Raw genomic sequence first — 27771 nt, forward strand, 5'->3', positions numbered from 1 at the left:
TTTGTACAGTAAAGGAGTATATCATCAAATAACACTCTGATACCCAAGCAGAAAAATGAAAATGACCATGACAACGAAGGCCCCCATAGGGTCTCATTCCAACAAATCTGGCCCACTGCCTGATATGAGTTTGACACCCCTGCCTTAGACGATGGCATGAAGTCTGACTGCTATTCATTTGTAGGCTGTATGTTAAATAAATTTTATGAAGTGTCGTACGTCATCACTTCTGAAGTCGACTGATTCCAGAGAAGAAAGCAGAAACACTTTTAATAAGTTAATAAGTTAATAAGTTAATAATAAGCCGAGCAGACATCACAGTGTAGAAGAACTGGTGGAAAAAGGAAAAAAAAACTGCTGTCTATAGATGCAGTAGTTGTGTTACAGAGGTCAGTATATGCAGCACTATGTCATCTTATGAGGAAGTGGTGTGTATGTGTGACAAGCAGATAAACTCTCAACACCCCTTGTGTGAGGCTCAGAGCAGAGACACTCAGAGGAAGAGATCAGAGGAAATGGCAAAGCTGCACAACCCAACAGTGGGACTACTGCTGACTGTGCTGCTGCTACTGCAAGGTGAGACCAGGACAGACACACGTTAGAGGATGGAACATGTGTCTCGTACCTCAAAAAGACTCTTAAAACAGGTTTCACAGGCTTTGACAGTGATTTGGATGAACTTCTTTGGATTTGGATAAACTTAGAATCAAATCTAATTACAATGTACAGATAGTTTAATACAATGTTATGCTTCATTACTATTCAGTGGGTGTTAATAATGTTCACTTTCCAGGTACTGATGTCATCCTACAGTTGCAGTTGAGTGACATTCAAATGAGTTGACGGTTATATTCAAATTTGCAGTGGTCTCTTAATTTGTGACTGTCAACTCATTCGAAAGTCACTCATTAACCTTAGGATGACATCTGAAAAATGTGCATTAGTCTCTTAATTTTTTCCAGAGCTGTATATATTTTTAAATGTTAAATGTTTACACTTTCCAGGTACCAGAGGAGACTCTAACATGGTGTTTTCCAGTGCTGGAGGTGCTGCCACTCTGCCATGTCATAGTTACCAACGTTACCAAAGCTGCTCATCAGCTACATGGGCCTCCAAAGGGTACAGAGGGGATTATGTATTCACCTTTGGGGAGAACAGACCAGATAACACACCCAGAGCTGTGAGTCTGCTCCCTAACTGTTCTCTCCATATTACTGATGTCACCACTAAGGATGCTGGACAGTACACCTGTCAGCCGTACCCAAATGGAGGATCTCAATATGGACTTGAAGCTCCAGTTCATCTCTCTGTTCTCTCAGGTAAGTGTGCTAAATCAGATACTCTCACCGAAAAAGTCTGCTTCAGCATCATATTTCATATCCAGCGGCATATATGGGTCATTAGTTGTATCAGAATCAGAAGCCTAGGATAAAACCATAAGACATGTACACACTGTAGCAATTACCGGTAATTTCCTGTTAATATTTGGATATTTTTATTAATATTTGGCTATTCATGTGTGTATTCTATTCTGATGTGGTAACAGTGGTAGCAGTAGGCTACTAGTCCTAGGTCCACATGGGCTCTGTGCTTATGTTTCATTATCCACAATATTTGTAAGCTAACTATTGGCGTCGTCATCACACTTCAATATTCAGAAATCTGGTTTTCTATTTCTGTCCGAAGCTGCATTGTATTGATTTTAATGTGATGGTAGACAGTGTGTAACGCACCCTAAGCCATGTAAAGTAAACATTGTGGTGTTGCTCACAGGAGGAAAGGTAGAAACTAGAAACTTTAAATGATGAGAAGACGGTAAGTATCGTTCAACTTTTTACTGGAACTCTCAAGGGCACACTGGACCACGTATCATAGTGCAGTATCAATACCATGTAACGGTTACATCACTACAGTGCTACCTGCTGGTGATGGAGTACACATACTCAAGCATGATAAAGTAATACTGTAAACACAACATCTCCCCTGTTTCTCATAAGATTACTTTACCCATATGAAATTGAGATCAGATTTCACTCAACCAAATATGTACATATAATCCATTCATTCTATTGCTTTAAAAAATGAGTAACATGTTGAAACACGAGAGAAGTGTCTAAATGTAACCGGCAACATCAATGTTAACTACAATGCATAACATTGTAAACTTAGATTCTTCAAGGGATTCAGGTAAGTATTATGTCAGTGCATCAGAAATAACTCAGGTTAGTATTATAGTGCATCAGAAGTAACTCAGGTAAGTATTATAGTGCATCAGAAGTATATCACTGAAACAAGGCTGATTAAACTACATATTGAAAAACATAGAATTTGTTTTACATTCTTTTTTTTTTTTTACATTGTCAAGAAATTACGGAGCCCCCCGGGTGACATGGGGAGAAAAAAAAAAAAAGTAATGTGGGAAAAAAACACGAAGAAGAAGAAAAAAAAAACGATGTACTTTTGCGGGATCTCGCAAAAGTTTGGGAGATCTCGCAAAAGTTTTTTTCTACTTTTGGAACTCACTGGGCTTCCTACTTGACCCCAATAGGCCCACAAACCACTACCGCCAGATGGCAATCATACTGTATCAGAGGGCCGAACGAGCGAACCGGGAGGAACAGAGGTCCGTTAAATTCTGTCAATAATTGCATAGGCCTTTGATCATAATTGTAGCGCCGAGCTTAGTTGCATTGTGATGTTCCTGTATGTTGTGTGTGTGTGTCAGAGCAGTGGCGGAGCTAGGGGGTGGCTTAGGGGGCTTAAGCCCCGAATCTTTTTTTAGTGTTTTAAATTCCCGGCAACTCTTATTTCCAATATAACTTCCCCTCGGTTTCTCTATAAATGTCACAAAATGCTCTATTACTGAGGAATTATATCCCTTATTTTCAAAGCCCAATATTGAAAAATAATTTGACTTGCTACACGATCTATGCCAGGTCTCTGGCAAAGATTCTAGAACAGAGCTCTGTTCTAGAATCTTTGGTCTCTGGGCTATCCGCTATGGTGATTTCAATGGTTAGATTGATTTGTTTAGATCCAGTGAAAATGCTGCCTTGACAACGCTACGTCATGGCCTCGGTGTTCCAAAAAGCCTCTGTCAGAAGTCTGTCACTTTTACAGTCTGTGATAAAACACTTTTTATACATGTTGTTGAAACGTTATGGATATTAGAAAGTTTTTCAAAAGACCACTCAGCTCCGTTCAAGCAACAGCATCGCCCAGTGAACTGACGGATGGTGTTGTTTCAGGTTGGTGATTTCACGTTAAGAGCTTTCAGTCAGTTAGGCAGGCTAACGTTAGGCTACTTGGCTGTTGCCTACCTTAAAACCTTGTTGATATCCTATCCACCACCACAGATCTTATAATCCAAGAGTCCACATAAATATAAAAGTCATGTTATGTTGTTTTGGCTGCCTAACTAATTATTAACTAAAAAAACAAAAACATTACAATTATATATTGAGAGGAAAGGGCCCTTTCCATAAGTGTGTTAATCAAGCACCATGCAGTCTGCATTCATAATCTAGGTGCTTGATTTTATGCACCTGTGTAAATGTAAACATGAAACCTATAAATAATCTTGCTAAATTACAAAATTAATATAATTTAGAAACGCCTATGTCAAGATGATAATGCATTCCTTCTTAAATACCCTTGTATCATGATGACTGGCCATACTGTAATTATATCATAATATTATGTATATTATAGTAGGCCTATACGATATTCTATTTATTTGTCACACAGATGAGATCAGGGAAGAGGAAGAAGGAGAATAGCAATAATAAACAATAATGTCATATCAAACAATAGCCTAATGAAAATAAACAAATACTATAATATACAAACCATAAGAAACGCTTAATTAACTAAGTACATGCTAAATAGATATGAACAGATATTGCCTCTTGAAAGACCCAAAACTATAATTTTACACAGTGTAGTGCCAGTCAGATACCTTGAATCTGTTGAATGTTAGTTTCACATTTTTTAAGTCTCAATGTGTCCATTAGTTTACACAAAATTCACTAGAAGTCATTATTTAAGGGGTTATTTAAAAAAAAATTAAATGGGCTAAGCCCCGAATGTTTACAATGTCTGGCTCCGCCCCTGTGTCAGAGGCGTATCAAGCTTTTTAAGTGAGGGGGTTGTGGGATAGGAAAATGAAACACTCTGGCCAAATTATAAATAACTCCCTACAGGGACGTTGTAAGTATTTTCTAAGAGGGGTGCGGACTATATTGGTGTCCGGGAGTTTCTCCCCCGAAAAAAAATGGAAATTCTGATTGCTAAAAACACCATTTTAATGCAGTTTGGGAGGGACAGAAGAAGCAGCGCCCGTCATATGTGTGGCTCATGTGACATGTAGGCCTACATGCTACCTGCTATCACTTCATTATTTGACACTACCCTACATGGAGACATATCTCATGTTATAAATCAAGAAATAATTTCAGAAATTATGTTTTGTGCATATGGGTTAGCAGGCTACAATAAATTGCCTAACAGACAGCAGCCTAATTTCGAGGTATCACTAATACCTATTAAATAAATGTAAAGGACACAGAACTGTAAGCTCAAATTCAAAAACGTTTGAAGTCTACCCAAACATATGCAAAGGGAATATAAATAAATTGTGTTGCATATAGCCAGCTTAATTAATGTCAATTTAAAGATTATGATTAGCAGTTTCTGTTATGATGAATGATAAGTTCTTTAAGGAATTTTGTGGCCACTGAAGGGCATCGGTAAGAATGCACTCTTGAAGATGTTCAAGGGGGGGTCTTGGGTATTTATTAAATAATAAATCAGTAATTACATTATAATTGTATCTATTGGTGTGTGTGTGTGTGTGTGTGTGTGTGTGTGTGTGTGTGTGTGTGTGTGTGTGGTTTCTGAAAGGGAAACAGAAATGACAAAGGAGAATAATTACTCCTAAATACAGTGCTATAAGAAATTAGCATCCATAGCCTAGCCAACATACAAATATGAAATAGCCTGGCCTACAATAAGCTAACACAAAATGCTCCATTAATAGTTATGAAGATAGCTTGTCAAAACAGTACTGTTTCCCCTCATAATATACCAAATGACGATTACAAACATCCATTTTACAGATATCTCAACACCATAAGCATGATTATACAAGATAAGAAGACGGCAGATAAATATAAAGCACTGTAACCTCAGTCGCGCAAAATAATTCGCGGTAAAAGTTTACCTCCACGATTGAAATCAAGCAAAGTTGAGACATAAATCCTGCCTAAATGTGCACCATGAAACATATAAACAACAATAAGGAATCGTACTTACAGTTCTGGACGCACACAAGACACAAGATGCATGAAATAACTACAAACTAAGCATGTGGATTAAACAGTGAAACATGGCGACCTCTCCCCTAACTTTCTGGAATATTACTGTACACGCTTCATTCACATGCGTGCACGGGAGGAGGCGCTCTCTGATTGGCTGATTCTATTATTACTAAATGTCAATCTGGCACTCATGTCAGACCCTTTGTCACAGCCGCCCCCAAATTTGTCCCATCAAATTTGTCACTTGCGGAGGGGCTGATAAGTGTCAGGAAGGTCAGGAAGAGCGACGAGGCGTGCCACGGGCCTGGTGTAGGTCTTCTCCTTCACCTTGATGACAGCGGTGCGGACTCGTCCGTCGGTCCCTGGGATGACGCTGGTGACCCGACCAACAGGCCAGAGGGCCCTTGGCAGTTGCGGGTCCACCACCATCACGACGGCTCCCGGCTGCAGCTGCGATGGGTCCTTGTGCCACTTGGACCTGGTCTGCAGTGACGGGAGGTAGCGCTGGATGAAGTGGCTCCAGAACTGATCTGCTAACACCTGAGCATGCCTCCAGCGGCGGCGGCTCAGCAGATCAGACTCTGTGTAGATGGCTTGAGGGAGTGAGGGATCCAGCCGCCCCATGAGGAGCAGATTGGGTGTCACGGGGTCCACATCAGCTACATCTGTGGAGACGTAGCCTAGAGGTTTCGAGTTTAAAACCCCCTCCACTTCTATCAGCACTGTCCTCAGGACCTCTTCAGGGACAGGCTGAGTCTGAATAGTGGTGTACAGTGCGGCCTTGACAGATTTCACTTCCCGCTCCCACACGCCCCCGAAATGTGGAGCACTTGGAGGGTTGAACTGGAATTGGATCTGGTACTTTACGAGGTGATCTTGGAGGGTGGGATGCATGGCTTTGAAGGCTTCTTGCAGCTCTCTAGAACCACCACGGAAGTTAGTTCCTTGATCCGATAGGAGCTCTGCAGGTTTGCCTCTCCGTGCAATGAACCTGCGGAGGGCCATTAGGAAGGAGTCTGTGTCGAGGCTGGACAGAATGTCCAGGTGCACTGCCCGGGTTGTGAGGCATTTAAACAGGATGCCCCACCGCTTTTCATGACGACGACCCACTTTCACTGTAAATGGGCCAAAGCAGTCCATTCCCGTTGAGAAGAATGGGGGCTTCATCAGCCGTAGCCTTGCTGGTGGGAGGTCTGCCATTTTGGGCACGGAAGGCATAGCTCTCCACATCTGGCAATCTGTGCAGGCATGCTGATGGCGCTTGACAGCTTCACGGCCTTGCAAGATCCAGTACTTGCGACGCAGCTCCGCAAACAGGCGCTCTGACCCTGGGTGGCGTAGACACTCGTCGACATCCTGGATGATGAGCCGGGTGACTTTGTGTCGAGGGTCCAGGACCACTGGGTGGATGGCATCCAGGTCCAGTTGGTCGCTGCGACGAAGCCTCCCTCCAACACGGATAAGACACACAGTGTCATCGTACTCTGGGGCTAGAGCACGTAGCCGGCTGGTCGTTGACACTGGCTTGCCGGCACGTAGCAGGTCAAACTCCTCCGGGAAGCTCTCCTGCTGGGCTTGTCTCAGAACTTCTCGCTCCGCATCCCTGTAGTCCTCGGCCGAGACACTGGCCTGGTCGGTGGCCGCCCCGTGGCGGGATCGCACAACAGCTTCGACCATGTCTTTGAGGGAGGAGAACTGGTGAGCAGTAGGAGACGATGAGCTCTGAGTAGTCGTGTTGAGGCAGCAGACTGTAGGTTTACGCAGCTCAGCAGTGTCCTCCAGCTCCACTGTGGCAGGTGTCATAGGCCAGAACTCTGGTGATTGCTGCAGGAACCCTGGGCCTTTGTTCCACCTACTGTCGTGGCTCAACTCTAGCAGTGTCTTGCCTCGTGTGATGTCGTCAGCTGGGTTATTAGCCGAATCCACGTACCTCCACGCATGGACATCAGTCAGGTCCTGGATCTCGGCGACTCGTGTCCCGACAAATACTTTATAGCGGCAGGAGTCAGAACGGAGCCAGGTAAGGACTGTGGTGGAATCGGTCCACAGCATGACTTCACTGATGGGCAAGGTGAGCTCTCGCTGCAGAAGGGAAGCCAGCTGGGCTCCTGTCAGTGCAGCGCACAACTCGAGCCTGGGCATTGACAGCTGCTTCTTTGGGGCCACTCGAGATCTTGCAGATAAGAAGGACACCTCTACCCGGCTGTCGGGACTCTTAGTTCTGAGGTAGGCTACGGAACCGTAAGCCTTTTCGGACGCATCTGCAAAGACGTGCAGGTCTCTCTTGCAGCTTGAGATGTCCAGCTCATGGCTCACGTAGCACCGGGGTAGGGAGATCTCTGAGAGATGCTGCAGCTCCTCTTCCCATTCCAGCCAGGGTTGCAGCACATCCTCAGGAAGTGAGGGATCATCCCACTCTCTCCGCTTGTCCCACAAGTGCTGCACTAGGACTTTGGCTCGGGTCGTGAAAGGGACAATGAATCCCAAGGGATCGTACAAGCGGGCCAGGACTCTGTAAATGTTCCTCATGGTGGGTATAGGATGGTCTGGCATCCGGTACTTGTACCTCAAGGTGTCCGAGTTGCAGAGCCAACGGAGCCCTAGAGCTAGCTCCTGTGGGTCAGCACTGGACTCGTTGAGCCATAGCTCGCTGCTCTCTGACCTGGCTTCCTTTTGCAAATGGCTGATTGAGTCAGGGATGTTGCTGGCCCATTGACGCAACTCGAATCCTCCAGATGCCAGGAGTAAGGTGATCTTGTCCACGAACCGTCGAGCTTCGTCCACAGAGGAGAGACTCTGGAGGCAGTTATCGACATAGAACGACCTCTCTATGGCCACCCGTACATCCTCATCTTGCTGGCTGTGGTCAACAACGTGTTTCTGTAGCGCGAAGGTAGCACAGCAGGGGCTACATGTTGTGCCGAATGGCAAGACCTGCCAGACGTAGGTGTTTGGTGGTTTCTCTGTCTCCATGTTGCGCCACAGAAAGCGAAGCAAGGGCCTGTCTTCGGGGAGTAGCCTCACCTGATGGAACATGCCCTTGATATCGCTGCTTACTGCAACGGCATGTTCTCTGAAGCGCAGTAGGACACCGATGAGGCTGGAACTCAGAGTAGGGCTTGGCAGCAGCAGCTCGTTCAGGTTGTCTCCTTTGTACATGAATGAGCAGTTAAAGACAATCCTGTTCTTGCCATTGTGGGACACCATGTGGTGTGGGATATACCAGGATTCTGCTGCACTCTTGAGCTCCTCTTCTGGCACCTTGACTGCATAGCCAGCCTTCTCCAGCTTGTTAATCTCTGCACAGTACGCTACTGTGCGCTCTGGATCTTTGGAGAGGCGTCTCTCTGTGCTGCGGAGGTTAGCCAACACAGCCTCTTTGGGTGCATTCAGCTGTGGCATATTCTTCACCCGTAGGAGTGGAGTAGCGTATCGCTGGATACCATCTACGTCGATGCGTGTGGTCTTCTCTTCCAACAGGTGGATAGCATCCTGATCCTGCCTGGAACGAGTGACCAGCTTCTCACTCCTATAGGGGAGAACATCCAGCTGCCACAATCTCTCCACACTCTGCAGGAGCTCCGCAGTCGGGGAGAAGGTTGACAGGTGCATGCAACTCTGTTCAGTGGTCTGTGGCTTCCTCTGCACAACTGGCCCTTGTAGTGTCCAGCCTAACCTCGTCTTCACCGCTGCTGGAGTCCCGGGGGGTCCCAGGCGCACTGGTTCCACTGGTGTGACGAGGTGAGGGTGGTCAGACCCAATCAAGAGCAGAGGGCGCACGCCATCTAGATCCTTGAGCGGGATCCCTCTCAGGTGTTTGTGCTTCCTTTGAAGCGCCTTCACTGGGTATGAGTGTTCGGCCAGACTCAACTGCTCGGCTGTAAAAGCCCGCAGTATCTTGAAGGACTTCTTCGGCTGGTCCACTGGCGAGATGGAGAACGACACAGCAGTGCCATGTAGGACTCTGAGATCTTGACGGACTGTCCGCAGGGCCAGGTCCTCGGGCAGGCCTTCGAGCTTGAGGCTGTGGGCAGCTGCTGGGAGTAGAATGGTCCTCTCCGAACCATCATCTAGGATGGCATACGTCTCTAGGGCATGAGGGCCATTCCGCAGCAACACTCTGCTCACTTTCAGGAGTACCTGATTGCAGCCTGACCGCCTGTCCAAGTACAAGACGTCGTTGACGGTGGGTGTGCTTACAAAGCAGGCTAGGTTCTCTGTGGCAGGCTTCGCATTCCCATCATGCGGGGCAGACTTGGCGTTCACGTCATGCAGTGCCTGCAGGTGTTTGCCTTTGCACTTGTGACACAGCATCTTCAGACGACACTGGGCGGCCTGGTGCAGTCTGCCGCAACACCAGCATCTTTTGTTCGTCTTGATCCACGCCGTCTTCTGCTCCACCGTGAGCAACTTGAAGTTAGCAAAATGGTCAAGGAAGTGCTGGTTGTTGTTGCAGTAGGGGCAATAGGCGGGTTTCTCGGCCTGCTTGGCATTGGAGGTTGGCGTGGCTGCTGCTGGGGCATTCTCAGGCTGATCCGTGGTGTGTAAGATGCTAGTGACTTTGGCACCCTTGCTGTCTTGGCGACGGTCAGTCCTGGACTTTGCCTTGCCCTTCTCCTCATGCTCCCGAGGCTCACACATTGACTGCTGCATCTTCAACTCGTAATTGAGCCAGTCAGAGAAGTGCAGGAGGGTTGGTATTGTGATGCGCTGTGGGTACAGGAACCTCTTGAACTCCGCCCTCATGTCGTGAGGCAACTTAGACAGAAGCCTGGATACGTGTGAGCCACAGCAGAGTTCGGTCTGTCCGCTCGTCCCAAGCTGATTCAACAGGCCCACCAGTGATCTTACTTGAAGTGCGAACCTCTTGAAGCCTTTGGTGTCGCCATGTGCAACGCTCTGGGCATCCATCAGGTCCGCGATGTGCCTGAGAGCCAGCTGGTGTGGCTGTCCGTAGTGCTCTGTTAGGCTGTCCATGGTATCCGTGTAAGGCTGAGGGGAGTTGGTGTATGAATCGGCGATGAGCAGAGCGTCTTCATGCTTTAAGTGATCGACCAGTATCTGGAACTTAAAACGCTCCGTTGTGTCCTTTGGCAGCAGATTCTCCAGTGCATCCTTCAGCCTCGCGAACTCCCTTGGGTCACCTTTAGTGAATGGAGGGATTTTTGCCTTTGGCCCACGGTACACAGTCTCCCTCTGGGGGGCAGATATTGGTTCACCAAACTCTGACTCTGATGGCGTGTATGGTTGACAATACCCTGGGGTTGGTACCCTGGGTACTGGCAGTGGAGGTTGAGGCAGCACTGGACGCGACTGAACGGGGTGCATTTCCCTCAGGCGCGTCGTAAGCTCTTCAATTAAGTCCTTTGCCGGAGGGGCTAGCTGCTCCGCTTCCTCTGTTATCGGAGGTGGAGGCAGGGGCCAGTCACCGTCATCTCCTGGAGGCAACACATATGCACTGGGTTGAGCAGGCGGTGGTGGTGGCGGTCCAAAGGACTGGGACCAATCATTTTCCTGCTTAATAGGACGTAGTGTTGGATGTGGGGCAGACCACTGAAGAGAAGGAGGAGGAGCAGATGGCCATTGAGGCAGTAAGTGCGGCAGTGCAGCGCTGGCGTCGAGGCGCCGGTGCAGGTCCAACATCTGTTGCTGCATTCGCTGGTTATCCTCCACTATTCTATGCAGGAAAGTCATGACGTCAGGAACAGCTTCATTGATGGGCTGACTTTGTGGCGCCGCAGGTGTGCTCTGGTAAAGGGGGGCAGCTGGTTCAGGTAAGTAGACAGAGTGCTGTATTCTTGATGCCTGTGCTGCGCCACACTCTTCATCCAGAGCTGGAGGTGTGAGAGGCATCATCCTGGCGAATCTCTCTGAAGCTCCCTCCATGCTATGATAGCGCTGTTGCCCTGGTAAGTAAGCTGCATCATGAGGGGGGTAGTTGGACCGCTGTAGGGCTGGAAGGGAGACAGCATAATCCTCCATCCAGGCTGGCTGCCTTACTGTACGGCGGAGACGCACATCTGCAGGCGGCGGGCTCCTTCTCTGGACTGGAAACATCTTCAATAATCCTCGGTGACCACACTATCCTCGCTGGGGCCTCCAATTTGTTATGATGAATGATAAGTTCTTTAAGGAATTTTGTGGCCACTGAAGGGCATCGGTAAGAATGCACTCTTGAAGATGTTCAAGGGGGGTCTTGGGTATTTATTAAATAATAAATCAGTAATTACATTATAATTGTATCTATTGGTGTGTGTGTGTGTGTGTGTGTGTGTGTGTGTGTGTGTGTGTGTGTGGTTTCTGAAAGGGAAACAGAAATGACAAAGGAGAATAATTACTCCTAAATACAGTGCTATAAGAAATTAGCATCCATAGCCTAGCCAACATACAAATATGAAATAGCCTGGCCTACAATAAGCTAACACAAAATGCTCCATTAATAGTTATGAAGATAGCTTGTCAAAACAGTACTGTTTCCCCTCATAATATACCAAATGACGATTACAAACATCCATTTTACAGATATCTCAACACCATAAGCATGATTATACAAGATAAGAAGACGGCAGATAAATATAAAGCACTGTAACCTCAGTCGCGCAAAATAATTCGCGGTAAAAGTTTACCTCCACGATTGAAATCAAGCAAAGTTGAGACATAAATCCTGCCTAATTGTGCACCATGAAACATATAAACAACAATAAGGAATCGTACTTACAGTTCTGGACGCACACAAGACACAAGATGCATGAAATAACTACAAACTAAGCATGTGGATTAAACAGTGAAACATGGCGACCTCTCCCCTAACTTTCTGGAATATTACTGTACACGCTTCATTCACATGCGTGCACGGGAGGAGGCGCTCTCTGATTGGCTGATTCTATTATTACTAAATGTCAATCTGGCACTCATGTCAGACCCTTTGTCACAGTTTCTATGCATTTTTCCATTGATCGTTACAGGAAGCCACGTTGTTGTTTAAACTATTGTTGCTTCTAGCCCACGTTACCTCCAGTTTCACTTGCTGCAGGGACGCACACATTGCATGAGCGATCATAAGCGTTCTATCTCCGATGTAGCCTAGAACTCAAATGTGTCTTGATGCCGCCGTTTGTAAGATCAGATCAAATAAGACGTTCTAAATGGAACGCGATGTAATTGAGCTGTTCCTTTCCAAGCGTCTTGGAGACGTACTGTATGTGTGCTGACTGGGCTATGTCTATATAGTTGATGACACCAAATGAATAAGTATGCTGCAAATGAGCAGACGTGTGAAGCACCGGGCATAACTTAATTTCGCGGCTACGTGGAGCAGTAGTAGGTTAATTGTTGAGGAGGCCCATAGTTTGAGAAAAGCTGCAGATCATAGGCAGAGAAAGCATAATGCTCTGAGAACAGTAGCCAAAGGTTTTCCTGCAGAAACAGGTGCCTTGGTGCATGCACCCCGCTTTCACTTTGACTCCCTGCATTGTGACAAAAACTGTCAGTCAGACAGTGAATTTTGGTTTACTAAATTAGCATAATGCGGTAACAATTATCATTTCAATTCCATCTGAAATCTGCTCACTGCAGACGTTACAATGCAGACCCAAGCAGCAGCATAGCCTTGAAAGACGCACACTTTGAATTTGATCAGAGCGGCTCTGGTTCTTCACCTAAATTGATGTGATTGGCTGGATGACCGTTCAATCAAATCAACAGACCTATTTGTGTCTCTGTGTGTGAGTTATAGATACGGTTCCAACTCTTTACGGGAGCGTTTATTTCCATATTTTACTTTCAATTTAATCTGACAAAAAGTGTGGGGGATAGAATCGTGTTCCAGCAAAATTGTGTAAGTTATAACACCCACATCCCCCACGCTTGCTACGCGCCTGTGTTTGTGTGTGTGTGTGTCTGCACGCAGGTGTCTCCCCCTCCCTCCCGTGTCATAGGCCTACTGTATGTAATGTGTCCAGAAAACCCACAATCATAGTATCATGATATGATTGCCATCTGGCGGTAGTGGTTTGTGGGCCTATTGGGGTCAAGTAGGAAGCCCAGCAAGTTCCAAAAGTAGAAAAAAAGTTTTGCGAGATCCCGCATAAGTACATCGTTTTTTTTTTCTTCATGTTTTTTTTTTCTTCATGTTTTTTTTTTAACCCATGTTTTTTTCCCCCATGTCACCCGGAGGGCTCCGTAAGAAATCAACTCATTGAACAGCATTACATTCTTTTTTTTATTTTTTTTTATAGGGCAGTGATCCGCCTACACCCTGTACATTTCTTTTGTCATTTCATCAGGTATTGAACAGTATTAAATTTTTCTCTTTTTTTTCATAGGGCAGCGATCCGCCTACACCCTGTACAGTACATACTGTATATTTTGTCACTTCATCACGTAATCCTTCATCCAGGTTGGTGAGTGACTTTTTCTGTAACGTGCAGCTGGTCTACACGATGTCTCTGCTGGACTGGTACTGTTCTTCATTTCATCACGCCGAGGCGTCTCCCTGTGGAGAGACAGGCGCGCAGCGTTCCACCTCTTCCCATCACTCAAGACGAAGGTGCTCGGGCCGGTTCGCCTCCGCACCGTCAGGGGTTCGGTGTACCGTCTCTCTCCATTTCCCACATGGAAGGGCTTGTGGATTTGAGGCGAAGGCCACCTCCGGCCACTTGCTGAAGTAATCGATGAAAGTAATGGCGAATCTGCAGTCATAGGCCGCACGCTTGAATGGGTACAATGTCAATGGCCACGTGCTGAAAAGGGCCCCCGGGAAGGTCAACAGGCCGTAATGGGGCTGGAGAAGCTCTAGCTGTTTTGTCACTGGCAGATTGAGCAGGACAGCAGGACTTGATGGACAAGATCGTCCATGTGTGGCCACCAGTAGAGCTCTCTGAGGCGTTGCTTTGTGCGGACCACGCCTTGATGGCCTTCATGCGCCAGATGCACGATTCTCTCCTGAAGAGGCTTGGGAACCAGCAGACGTGTACCTCGTAAGATCAGGGGAGCCTCAACGGCAAGTTCATGTCGCACTAAGTAGAATGGCTGTAGTTCAGCTGGTAGCGCTTTCTTCACCTTGGGCCACCCTGTGTGAATCACCTGTCGCAGCTGTGTAAGTATGGGACAATTTTCACATTCAGCTTTGAAGTCGGCAAGCGGCAGTGCATTGTGAATCGTAATCTCCGCTATCTCTGTGCTCAGGTCTCCGTCAGCTTCCGCAGTTGTGCTGGAGTCAGTGAGGGGAAGACGGGACAGGCAGTCTGCCATGACGTTTTCACTCCCTGGCCTATACTGCATGTCGTATTGGTAGCACATCAGCTCAGCAGACCATCTTGCGATCCTCATGCCGGCTCTGTTCATGCCTTTGGTGTTGAGGAGAGTGGTCAGTGCTTGGTGATCAGTTCGTAGTGTGAATCTGTGTCCCCACATGTAGGTGCGCCATCTTTCCACAGCCCACACGCAGGCGAGGGCTTCCTTTTCTGTAGTGGAGTACTTCCTCTCGGCTGCAGACAGCATGCGTGAAGCGAAGGCCACTATGCGTTCTTGGTTGCCAGGATGCAGCTGAGTCAGTACGGCCCCTAGGCCATAATCAGAGGCATCTGTTGTGACGAAGGTAGGTAGCTTCGGGTCAAAGACAGCCAGGACAGGGCTCTCTAACAGCATCGCTTTCAGCTTGGTGAAACTTTTCTCTGCGTCACTGTCCCACTGTAGCTCAGACTGTGGACTTGATCTGAGCAGCTGACGCAGTGGCTCGACCAGTGTTGCATAATTTGGCAGGAATTTGCTGAACCATGATGTTAACCCCAGGAAGGAACGCAGGGCACGCAGGCATGTCTTTTGGGGCAGGTGCATCGGCAATGGCAGTGAGATGCTCGGGACTTGGGCGTAGCCCTTCTTTGGAGATGACGTGTCCCAGAAAGGGAATGCTTGTCTGTCCAAATGAGCTTTTCTCAAAGTTAATCTGAAGGTTTGCATCTTTCAGGCGCTGCAGGACTGCTTGCAAGTGCTCATCATGTTGCTCTTTGGACTCTCCACTGACTATTATGTCATCTAAATAGTTCTGTACTCCAGGCAGGCCTTTTAGAATTGTTTGCATCATTTTCTGGAATGCAGATGAAGCAGACGCAAGTCCGAATGGAACTCGTGTGAATCGGTAGAGACCATCGTGTGTAATGAAGGCAGTGAGGTTGCGACTCTCAGTGTGCAGTGGTAACTGGTGATAAGCTGAGCTCAAGTCAATCTGACTGTAGTGTGTGGCGCCTGCTATTGACGAGAACAAATCCTCCATATGAGGAAGTGGGTAACAGTCCATGATGACACTTTTGTTGGGCTCACGGAGGTCAACACAGAGCCGTATTCCACCACGCTTTCGTGCAACAACAAGAGGACTCACCCATTCAGATGCATCCACACGCTCAATGATGCAGGCCTGAAGTAAGCGATTCAGCTCCTCCGACACCTCCTCTCGTATGCTCAGCGGCAACCGTCTCGGCTTCTGGCGAACTGGCTGCACCGTGCTGTTCACCTGGACCGTGTGAATGAAACCTTTCACACAACCGAGCTGCTGGGGTGAAGTAGAATCAATGTTATTCACAGTGACATTTTGAGCATGTAGTCTAGCAGCATTCACCTTGCCTCCCATGATGTTCCCATTCAGTGCTTTAATCAAGTCAAGCCCCATCAGTGGCGATCCAGCTTTCACGATGTAGAAGTGAGTGGAGACTCTTTTGTCATCTGCAATGTAAACTGTAGCAGGTAAGCATCCAAGTACAGGCAATTCACCTTTTGCATAAGTAACTAATCTGATTTTTGGTTCACAGAGTGAGCAATCTGCAAAGTAACTTTTGTACATGGACTCAGGCAGGATAGACACAGAAGCGCCAGTGTCAACAATGAGCTGCAGGGAGTGAGAGTTTCCTTGTGGTGCTTCGACATTCACAGTACAAGTAAGCTTTTCTTCAGCCGCAGCCGCGGGCTTCGTCTCATCCACGCAAAGCACCTCGACCTCAGGCACCGTAACTTCCCTCACTTCACTCACTGACGATTTGCATACATTTGCAAAGTGTCCCTTTTTCCCGCATTTGTTGCATTTCACAAAGGCAGCTGGACAGTTCTTGTCATTCGCTAAGTGTTTGTTGGACCTGCATCTGTAACACTTGCGATCGGAACTCGCCTGTGAATGGCGGTCTGTAGCTGAGGGCTTAGCTGGGCGCGCTCCCCTTTTCCCGCGGAACTGAGCACTCGTAGCCCTGATAGCTTGCACTGATGCCGTTGGCGGTTTTTTAGCTGAAGACAGTAGCGTCGAATTTTTAACTGCTTCTTCAATTTGAGATGCAAGTGTTTGTGCCTTCTCTAAATGTAAATCTTCCTCCATCAGTAATTTATCCTTCACGGCACTCAGGTAAGCACAAGAGATAAGCTGATCACGAATCATTTCCCCCTCTATTGCGCCGAATTGGCATTGTGAAGCTAGCGATCTCAAAGCTGCTACATACTGGGAAGCGGTTTCATCAGCTCGTTGCAAACGGTGTCTGAACTTGTGCCTCCATGCTATCACATTCACTTTAGGTACGAATTGCTTTTCTAAAGCAGCCATGGCCTGATCAAATATCGTACCTTGATCTGGTAAGTCGTAGAAAATGCGTTGTCCCTCCGGACCCAGGCATTGTAGCAGTACTGCACGCTTTCGTAAGTCTGGCCATGTGTTTCCCGTAGCATGTATGGCTAGCATATAATTATCGAACATTTTCCTCCATGTAGCAAACGGAATCGGTGGCTCACCCACTTGTGGAAGAAAAACTGGTGGACTCGGTACCAATGCGCTCATCCTCGTCGCCAATTTGTGGTGTTGCTCACAGGAGGAAAGGTAGAAACTTTAAATGATGAGGAGACGGTAAGTATCGTTCAACTTTTTACTGGAACTCTCAAGGGCACACTGGACCACGTATCATAGTGCAGTATCAATATATACCATGTAACGGTTACATCACTACAGTGCCACCTGCTGGTGATGGAGTACACGCACTCAAGCATGATAAAGTAATACTGTAAACACAACAAACATATATTTTTTCTGTCAGTCATACAGTATGTTGTCTATATTGGGTGCAGAATCAGGCTATTATCAGACGTGTGACAGAAGCACCGGGCATAATTTAACTTTGCAGCTCCGCAGATCAGCATTCTCCTTGTCAAGAAGGCCCATGGACAGAACAGACGATCCAATGCTAATCCATTAAAACGATGTCTGTTTAGTTAAGTCTGGTGTGTGACCCACCGCACTTTTCTTTAGGTGTGTTGCATTAGTTTGTATTTGTTTTATCTTTACTCTTTTGGATTTGCTTGCTTAGATAGTTCGATTGCTTACTTCGAAGAGCTTTACACTTGGGTTTCAAGACTTGTCTTGGTTTAAAAAAAATTTCACCCTGTCATCACAGCAACAATCAGCAAATAGGACTGAATGTGGCTGGGAAGAGTGTTTGCCACACTTACTCTCTCTCACACACACACACACCCACCCACACTCTCTCTCTCTCTCTCTCTCTCTCTCAAACACGCACACACACAGATACAGGCACACATACACACAAACTCATTCGCAAACACAGACTTATACACACTCTAACCCCCCCCCCCCCTCTCTCTCTCTCAAACACGCACACACACAGATACAGGCACACATACACACAAACTCATTCGCAAACACAGACTTATACACACTCTAACCTCCCCCCCCCCCCTCTCTCTCTCACACACATACACACACACATACAGGATAGACTGATCAGATCAGCCTAATCAGAGGGTCCTCCACTCTGACTCTGCTTCCATGTCATACTCTGGTGTTTGATTGGTCCTTTCTGGGCGTGGTCTGACCATTCAGGCTAGAATCCCCATTGGCTGTCTGGACCTGGTACAGCATTAGTGTTGGGGTCAGAGGTGTCACAGCAGTGTGTCAGTAGTGGTAACAGGTGTGTCTATTTTTCTTTTCACCTGTTTTCTAGTTAACCCAGAAGTGATTGAGAGAGAGACTGGCAGTGATGTGAGCCTCCACTGCTCCCTGACCACCTATGGAGACTGTGAGAGACTAGTTCATCTTAAAAATGTCCTGAGCTGGGTGGATGAGGGAGGGGCTGAGCTGCAGAACACCACCAGCCTCGAGATTAGAAGAGAATCTACCTGTTACATCACACTGACTGAGAAGCTTAGAGCTCCAAACCCTGTTCACACACAGAGGACACGTAAATGCCAGCTGACTGCAGAAGGGCAGGTTCAGACTTCTGTCTCCCACACCGTCAAAGTGCTAGGTCAGTGATTGTGTAATTCTCTTATCACGTATCTCTCTACATCAGGGGTCCCTCGCCGGGTCGCGACACCCACTTTGGGAACCCCTGTTCTACTGTACATGATAGGCCTGGTATGGAAATCAGAATGGTGGTTCAAGTAAACTTAGATATCTTCTCACGTCTTTGCAGTGAATCCAAGTAGACCTCCAGAACCTCCACCAGCACCAGCTCCTACCACCATCTCCCTTATCCAACCAACACGGCCTCCAGATCCATCACACTCCTCCACCATCAAACCAACATGGTCTCCAGGTCCTCCACACTCCTCAGGTGAGACAGTAGCGCCCCCCAGTGGAGGCTCATCAGACAGCTGTTCACCCACCCACTCCTCACATAGGACTTTACTGCATGTGTCCTAGTACAGTAGATGGCACATAGCCAAAGATATGCCTGATTCATCACCAAAGATATGCCTGTGTCATCACCACAATACTATACTGATATTACCCCCTCTCTCCTCTAAGAGAGGTCTAAGTGCCCAAAGTTTACATCCATATCTCTCTCTCTCTTTCTCTCTACCCTCCCTCTCTCCTCTCCCTCTATCCCCCTCCTCTCTCCTTGTATCTCTCTCTTGTCTCTGCACTAAAGCTGTAGTTATCAGAGAGCCCATTTACAGTAAGTGCCTTTGGGGTCTTCCTGTTCGTATCTGAGCAACAGTCATTCTGTGGCTCTCTACCACCCATTTCATGTCTCTCTATATTCACTGTTGTTTCTCCATGAAGGCAAAAGCTTCAAAAATAGTAATAAATAATACAAAAATAAATAAAAGTTAAACAGTTGTTGGCTTAGAACAACTGCTGTCTTATATTAAAGGCATCTGTGGGTAGATAACTTGCATAAGTGTTATAAGAGAAAATTCAAGAATGATATTCAGCAAATAAGTGTAGTATTAGTCCTTAATTATACATACGTTTTGCACCCACATATTTTATCTCTTCAGGTGTCCCTCTGATGGCTGGAGTTGGTGTCTCTGTTGGTCTGTTGGCTGCTGTGTTAATGATAATTGTGGTGATGCGCAAGAGAAAATCCAGTGAGTGTTTCACACACATCTGACATCTTTGTGGTGACCATGTATACTACATTCTATTATTTAATCTTATTTATATTTCAGAAGCCGGAGGAGAACCGAAACTCAACTCAGTGAGTAAAAAGCCATTTCCTTTTGTCTCACCGAAATATGTTATTTAGTCACTGTAGAAGTTTTATACCTGAATATGTTTATAAATGACTCAAGTCTTGTTATATGTTTATAAATGACTCAAGTGTTGCTATATATTTCCTTTTCAGACATACACAGGAAATGTCTTGTGCTATAAGTAGGAGATTCCCCATAGTGGCCAATCAACAACCAAGCCTATTTCACATTGTACATGATGCGAAATTCAATAACAACATACAATTGGCTTGTGGCAGTTGCTCATACGTAGCATGTTGTACCCGAGATCTGTAAAGGCCCTGTACTCCACTGTACAGCATGTGCTGCCATAGAGGCCAATCGAAAACCAAGCCTGTCTATTACACAGCAGGTTGTGAAACACCACAATACACAATTGGCTGGTGGCAGTTAATAACAAGCCGCCTGATTTAGCCATAAACAAAATTATGCTTTTTGCATCATCAGAGGTTTTTTTCCAGAAAAAAAATACAGATGTCTCTCGTCTCAGGGGGACATGAGGGAGGGAAGAACAGTCATTTGAAAATACTACCAGGTTTCTACTGATACAAAGCTTAATGCTAATTGGTGAAGTATCCCATTAAGTTCATCAATTTCTAGATGACCTCACACATTTGATCAGTTGATAAATTTCTAGATGACCTCACGCATTTGATTCAGTTGATCACTTTATAGATGAGCTCACTCATTGGATTCAGTTGATCACTTTATAGATGACTTCACGCATTTGATTCAGTTGATCACTTTATAGATGAGCTCACTCATTGGATTCAGTTGATCACTTTATAGATGAGCTCACGCATTGGATTCAGTTGATCACTTTATAGATGAGCTCACGCATTGGATTCAGTTTATCCTCTGCTGTCCCTGTCAGTCCTTCCAACATTCATTTTAAATCAGCAGTCCTAATTGAATTGATTATATACATATGTAATGGTTACAGTAGTTATGAGGGGGCATCCAAATCTAACCTGACACAGAGTTTAGCTGAATCCTTGGTTCACCCATGCAGCTAGAACCCATATCAAAATAAAAGTCTTTGCACATTTTCAGTGCCATACATAATCATTAATATGACACATAGCCATCAGCAAGACAAAGATTTGTGCCATAGTCATGAAGTCTGTTCCACCGCTAAATTGCTCTGCTAACACTGGCATTACAACCGGAATTCTGAGCTGAATTCAACAGTTACTTCATGGATAAACATAGATAAATATACAATGTTGACAATTAACTAATCATTTTTCAATCAAATCAATTCAAGACCCTCATCAAAGTCAAGGATTCTTCCTCTCTCTCTCTCCCTCCCGCGGCTGCCTGAACTTTCTATTTGGTCAAGCAAAATTATAATAGATTGGGGGAGGAGGGGATATCTGTGAATTTAGTGGAAATGGTTAAAGGCCTAGTGGAGTCGAGGGTCAGAGTGGAATATGCCTTCTTCCAAGTTACAAATAACCTTAGTTGGTTTGGACGTAAATGGTGTGTGGGTAAAGGCTTGATCCATTTTGCTGATGATGAAAGACTGATTTTTAAATGGTGAAACAACATTCTGTACCACTGGTTGGCCGTGTGTATTAATGGGGATTGAGTAATTGATTCATAGTATGGTTCAATAAAAGGGATTTTAAAAGTCAAAAAAGTCCCTCCCTCCCTCTCTCTCTCTCTCTCTCTCTCTCTCTCTGTCTTTTGTGCAGGATGAGGAAAGATCTGATCTGCACTATGCATCCTTTCAGCCCCTCAACCCAACCCAAGCTACTGGGACTTCTGCAGTGAGTCACTACTCATCCGGCTCTAGTTTGTATGACTCACAATGATCACAATGCAATGCATTAATACCCACCCACATGCATAAACTAATGCTATTAATGAATTGGGCTTAACATTTTAGTAATCCACGTAGCACCATGCTACATACAGTACAACCACTGGTGGGTTGGTCCACAGATTAGGAAGTTCTCAGCACATGGATCAGTTTTAGGTAACACTGTTTGAAAATCATAGGTGATAACTCTCATTTTAAAGTCAATCTCTGTCCCTAGATGTTCAAAAAAATGCTACAAATTACTCAACTGATTACTGCTAGATTACGCCGTGCAATGTACTGTATGCGTCAATAAATTATATAAAATTGGCATCATGTCTGTTGTCATTGTGTGGTTTCCACAGGATGGTAATCGTACATAATGTGCGCTGCATATTCAAATGAATGCCCATCGTGTTTGAATATGTTTATATTTACACTCCTCACTGTGTTGTGATGTGCTTGTTTGTTTGTTTGTTTACAGAAGCAGTCTGAGGACACTGTGACCTACAGCACCATCATGCAGTTATCTGGTGGTGAGGACCAGAGCAACAGACCTGTGGACCCCAACGCTGTTTATGCCACTGTTCATAAGAATGACAAGATAAAGAATTAACACAGATCTATGGCATTTGCATATACACACACACGCACACACACGCACATACAAACGCAAACACACACGTACACACATACAAATACCCATGCACGCACACACACGCAAACACACACACGCACACACACATACACACACACACACACATACAGTACACACACACGCACACACGCGCACACACATGAACACAAGTGTCAACATTACTCTCTAACCCATGTAGACATGTGTCACTGATAAGGCTCTTACTGTAACAGATGCCTATCCAATGAAATTAGACAGGCACTGTTTTATTCAGGAGCTATCAAACAATATTAGACAGGCACTAGACTTCTGTGTAACTATGAAGCATGTTTCGCCATCAGAAGATATAAAACAGACATTAGACTTCTGTGTAACTGTGTAGTATTGTTTAACCATCAGACAATATTAGGCATGTATTAGACTTCTGTGATAACGGTGTATTGTTTAGCCGTCAGGCGATATTAGCCAGGCATTAGAGCTTTACAGTGATCAAGATGATGAGTCTGTGAGTCCGTGAGCTCTACATTGTGAGCTGAATTTATAAAAACAATTTATGAAATGTGCACACAAAAGATCATCACACAAAGATCAAAATAGTTTTCTGTGCTATAACTTTCTAGTGGGCACATAGTAAGTAAATTGTGCAGATGTTAAATTACATTGTGGACTCAATTGACAAAAATGTCCCCACATTTACTAAATTGTGTAAAAACACACACACACACACACACACACACACACCCTCTTCTACTGGGTTGCATGATATGCTTTGCAGAGGTGTCTATTTTTAGACTATGAGAACATCAACAGCAGAATGGCCGTCCACAACAGGATGAGTTGTGTGGTTTCATTTTAATTTCTCTAGAGAAACATGCAGCGTCTGGTGTCAACCCTGCAGAAACCACAGACCCACAATAGACTCACCATATGTTTCATCATAACTCAAATGCTCACATGAAGGCTGATTGCTCTAGAAGGGAAATTCTGTCATTTTCCCACCTGAGCTGTACTGTCAGATGTCTTAAGGTACTTTCATTAGGGACAATAATGAAGGTACTTCTAACTAGTGATGGGGACGAGACCGTCTATGCCGAGTCCGAGACAAGACCAAGTCTTTGAAGGGTCGAGACCGAGTCAGTTGGTTTTCAAATACAGTTGAGTCCGAGTCAAGACCGAGTCTTTGAGGAAGCAAGTCCGAGTCAAGACCGAGTCCTTTAGAAGTCGAGACCGAGTCGAGACCAAGACCATAAAAACATGTCAGTTTTCATATTCATGATTTAATATCACCCCAATTAATAATCAACAGTTAGGCCCAGGCTTGGAATTTCAGCATTTTAGGGGCAAGGCCACTTGGCCTTCAGTTGGGCATATTTGGTAGGGGGCACAAAGGCCACATGTCAGGGCACCAAGGCCAAAGTTCACTATACAGTAGTAGGCTATAAAAATAATCAAAGTTGTATTTAGCCTATTCACAGCAGTAGACCTGCATCACTGTATGAAACATTACAAAAACATGAAACATGACATATTACATAGAACTGTAAATCATCTGATCATCTAATATTTAGATGTCTAGGCTATATTTAATACTTTAAGAAACTCAAATAGCCTAGATGCATGCTTAGCATTTTTTGATCATTAAGACTCCTTTCACAAACTCTTACTGAGCTGTATATCCTCTGATTTTAATATTTACCTATATCTAGGCAATATTTGTAACATTTATTTTGTATTTGGCCTGTTATGAAATCATGAAGAACGATTTAAAGACATTTTGAAACCTAAAGACCAAAGTTGGAGACATGAATGTACAGTAGACCTTCTGATATATGGTTTGTCATGTGTTGAACGAAGGATTCGTGAAGTATTCCACCGAGATGAATGGGTAGGAAGATGGGTGTAGCACCTTATGTAGACGTTATGATTAAATTTAATTATATTATTTACTTTTCTCGCGAACCGTTCACTACAGCAATTAGCGGCTAACATCGTTTAAAAGCTGATAAAAAGCTCTTTCATGTAATGTGATACATGTGTCCTGTGTGATGAGTAGGCTTAGCGATTGCGAGTATTTCAACTGAGAAGAATGGGTGAATTTGGACGCACTTTCTGTCTTGCCATTTTATATGAACATAAAAAAATGCGCTGGTCTCGAGGACTCGGTCTGAAATTACGAGTCCTTCTCCTCCCACTGTGGTCCGAGACTGAGTCAAGACCGAGTCTTTGAAGGAACGAGTCCGAGACGAGACCGAGAAAGCAGAAATCGGTCTCGAGTCCGAGACCGGACTCTAGTACTACATCACTGCTTCTAACTTACTCAGATCAAAGGTCCCTGAGATCCTCAAATAAATTTAAACTTGAATTTCCCCTTGGGGAACAATAAAGTATCTATCTACTGTATCTATCTATCTATCTATCTACCTATCTATCTATCTAAAGGGCTTCTGCATGTGCCCCGCTCATGGCTCAAACAGAGGGGTGATAGAGCTTTTGCAGTTGCTGCTCCACGTCTGTGGAATTAGCTCCCACTGGATATTAGATCTGTCCCCTCCATTTGTGCCTTCAAATCCAGGCTAAAAACCCACCTTTACACCCCAGGCTTCCTTGTTCCCTACCCCTGTACTCCTGCTCAGCCTATGTATTTCTGTGTTGTGTGCCCTGATATTGAATGTTTCTTTTTATTTATGTTTTCTGTATTGTTTGTCTTTTTAGTTATCCACTTCATGATGTGTTTACAGTAAATGTGCTTTATAAAATAAATTTACTTACATATCACTAACTTCTAACAATAGGACCACAGGTTGAAAAATACAAAAAAAAATCTTAAAATATCAGTATTCATAAAAGTATTTCAAAGTGTTGCTGTTCACCTGAAGAGTGAGCCATCAGTTAAAGTAATTCATAGATTGTATGCCACTCCTTACAAACTTTATAGAATGGGTCTGCTGTCAACTCCTAATTGTACTTTATGTCGTCTTCAGTGGGGACAGTTTTGCATGTGTTTTGGTATGTGCTAAAGTGAACACTTTATGGACTCATGTGTGTGACATTATGGGGAAAATACTCTGGACAATCCTATGTTGTGGCTTTACAGCAGCGAAAAAAAAAAACAATTCTAGAATATTGGTTTAATACAGAAACATTTACTGAAACACTGGAATACTCAACAGCCAGATTTAACAGGGCAAAGCCCGAAACTGTATCAGACCGGGGAATATGTGGTGGTAGAACTGAATGTGCTCCTTAGAGACCTATAACATATGTTTGTAAAATGTTGTTTATTTGTTTTCATTTCTAATTTTATGGGCGCATCTTTTCTTTTGTCTTTTATGTTAGTTGTATTAAGTGGTGTACAACTGTTTCCATGGGTTTTGACTTTTATTTTTACTGCGGTGACGGTCAGTGTTTGAGTGTTAGTGTATTTTTGTTTATGTTGTGAAACTTTCAATAAAAATCACAAAAAAAGAGTGAGCCATCAGTGACCGCACATTGCACTCACTCCTGCATCCAGAGAGGGAAGTAGAGACACGTATTGAGCCTCTCAGAAGCAGAGCAGGCAGCAGTGCAGTGTGAGGAAAGGAACTTGTGGCGGCTGAGGCTGCGTGGCGATGCTCTGAAGGTCAAAATTACATTTTGTTGGTTTCAGTGGTCAGAACACAGCCATTTTATCAGGAAGTGATGTATGTGTGACAGGTAAATTAATCCTTATCCCCCTTTGTGTGAGGCTCAGAGCAGAGACACACCAGCTCAGAGATCAGAGGAAATGGCAAAGCTGCACAACCCAACAGTGGGACTACTGCTGACTGTGCTGCTGCTACTGCAAGGTGAGGCAACGGGCCTCATTGCAGAAACGTCCTAACCTAACTGATTACAGAAGCATGCTTCCTAACTGCCTTTAGGAAAAAAATCCTATCTTAACTTAAGATAGGAATTTGACCGTTACAGAACGGTCTGTGTAATGCTTTGCAGTGCTGTGTTCTATTTCCAGAATTCACATGAAAAAATATAAAAAAAGGCTTAAAAATCTATTCCATCCATTCTTTAGGACGGCACAGTAAATGGGTTATTGATGCTTATTTTGATTTTCAATTGAGCACAGTTACGGTTCTCTGTTCAGAAGTTAAAAATTAAAATTTTCTAATTTTCCTTTTTTGCGCTTGTGGTTGGACTGAACTATGAGCTGGGCCAGGCTAGATGGTGGACGAGAGCGCCGCCTGAAGTTGTTTGCGATTTTGACTCATTACTTTAGAGATTGATAAATAAAACTTCGCCGATTTTTGGGAGATGGGACGTTAAGGAAAACTTTCTGCCTATATTGAACATATCTACAGTATATTTGAATACCATGGCCATTGGCCAAGCCATACCATAGCAAATAATTCCCCAAAGCAGAATGCTTTGCTATCGACGTCAGTCTAGGCTATACAGGCCTATAGGCTACCCCAAGCACTGTTTGACATGGGGCATGTTTGCTTATGTAACCCTCATTTTTAGAGTACTACCTGGTTAACTATCCAGTCTCGTTGAGGCGTGGAAGGAAAATGGGTTACAGGTGTGAAGATTGACTTTTAGAAGCTTTATTTACAAGACACGTACAACCAGCCAGCACATTCCTAACTCTGCTCTGACTCGAACTTAACATTCCCCCTAATTATCTTCCCCCTAGATACATTCCCAGGAACCAATCTCTTAACAGCATATCCATAATTCCCAAGACATCCACAAGGGTGCATAACAAAATACAAAATTGACATTAACATATAAAGTAAACAAAGCCATAAAATATATGGCTACACTTATTTAACACTTTACGCTAGACTAGGTTTCATTAAACGAAGACACAACAGTGTGTAATTTATCAGTTTATGCATTTATTAATTTCAACAGCAAATAGCCTACATTGGCCTGTAGGCTACGGCTCAAGTCCATATAGTGACCTATGGCTCCTTGAAACCTCTTCATGTAATCTTGCACAGAAGGTTGTGATCTGACAAATCTGCAACTCGTGTCAAATCTATTGATAATGTGAGTATGTTATGGAGTTAAATACAGTTGTCATTCCAACCACACTGGTAGTATGTGCAATGTGTAGGACCTTTAGCACTGGAGTACAAAATCTCCCACGTTCATTTTCACTAGTACATCACCTCTAAACGTGCATCCAGGCTGCATTGCCACTACTATACTTACCCATTCCCCACTCTCTCTCTCTCTCTCTCTCTCTCTCTCTCTCCCTCTTTCTCTCTCTCTCAAAGTCTTATAAAATAGAACTTTAGAAATGTGAAAACATGTGTTCATTAGAAACTGACCAAGTAGAGAAAGACATCACCAACCCCACTGGCCACATGTTGGTCCCCCATCTTCCCTCCTCTCCCCTCCTGACGTCCAGCGCCTGTAGGGGTGTTGCATTTGCGGCTGCATTTGCAGTTGCAGTTAGAGCCTTTCACACCATTTTGCAGAGTGTGTGTTTTCGGGGGAGTTTGTAGGACAATCTGCTATGCTGAATG

The 27771-nt window shown here is 44.8% G+C and overlaps 1 protein-coding gene across 3 annotated transcripts; it reads left to right on the plus strand.

Moving 5' to 3' along the window:
• Nucleotides 1-507: 507 nt before the first annotated feature.
• Nucleotides 508-23367, plus strand: LOC121711310. 3 transcript variants are annotated; one of them, XM_042094789.1, is made up of 9 exons: nt 508-576; nt 1005-1319; nt 18308-18610; nt 18779-18919; nt 19238-19264; nt 19590-19679; nt 19761-19789; nt 21521-21595; nt 22112-23367. In XM_042094789.1, exons 1-9 carry the CDS (start codon nt 516-518, stop codon nt 22241-22243), a joined length of 1173 nt encoding a protein of 390 aa, XP_041950723.1. In that variant the 5' UTR covers nt 508-515; the 3' UTR covers nt 22244-23367. The 3 variants fall into 3 exon arrangements, with proteins under 3 accessions (XP_041950723.1, XP_041950724.1, XP_041950725.1); XM_042094790.1 differs by lacking the exon at nt 19238-19264; XM_042094791.1 differs by lacking the exons at nt 21521-21595; nt 22112-23367 and adding an exon at nt 19937-20889.
• The last annotated feature ends 4404 nt before the right edge of the window (nt 23368-27771 follow it).

This window comes from Alosa sapidissima, chromosome 6, assembly GCF_018492685.1.
Source record: "Alosa sapidissima isolate fAloSap1 chromosome 6, fAloSap1.pri, whole genome shotgun sequence".
Classification (NCBI taxonomy): Eukaryota; Metazoa; Chordata; class Actinopteri; order Clupeiformes; family Clupeidae; genus Alosa; species Alosa sapidissima.

What these genes read in the sequence shown, in the direction of transcription:
- LOC121711310 (XM_042094789.1), top strand. Translation starts at nt 516, where the DNA reads ATGGCAAAGCTGCACAACCCAACAGTGGGACTACTGCTGACTGTGCTG. An exon ending in CCACACCGTCAAAGTGCTAG is followed by an intron (nt 18,611 to 18,778) that starts GTCAGTGATTGT and finishes ACGTCTTTGCAG; the next exon opens with TGAATCCAAGTAGACCTCCA. An exon ending in GATGCGCAAGAGAAAATCCA is followed by an intron (nt 19,680 to 19,760) that starts GTGAGTGTTTCA and finishes TTTATATTTCAG; the next exon opens with AAGCCGGAGGAGAACCGAAA.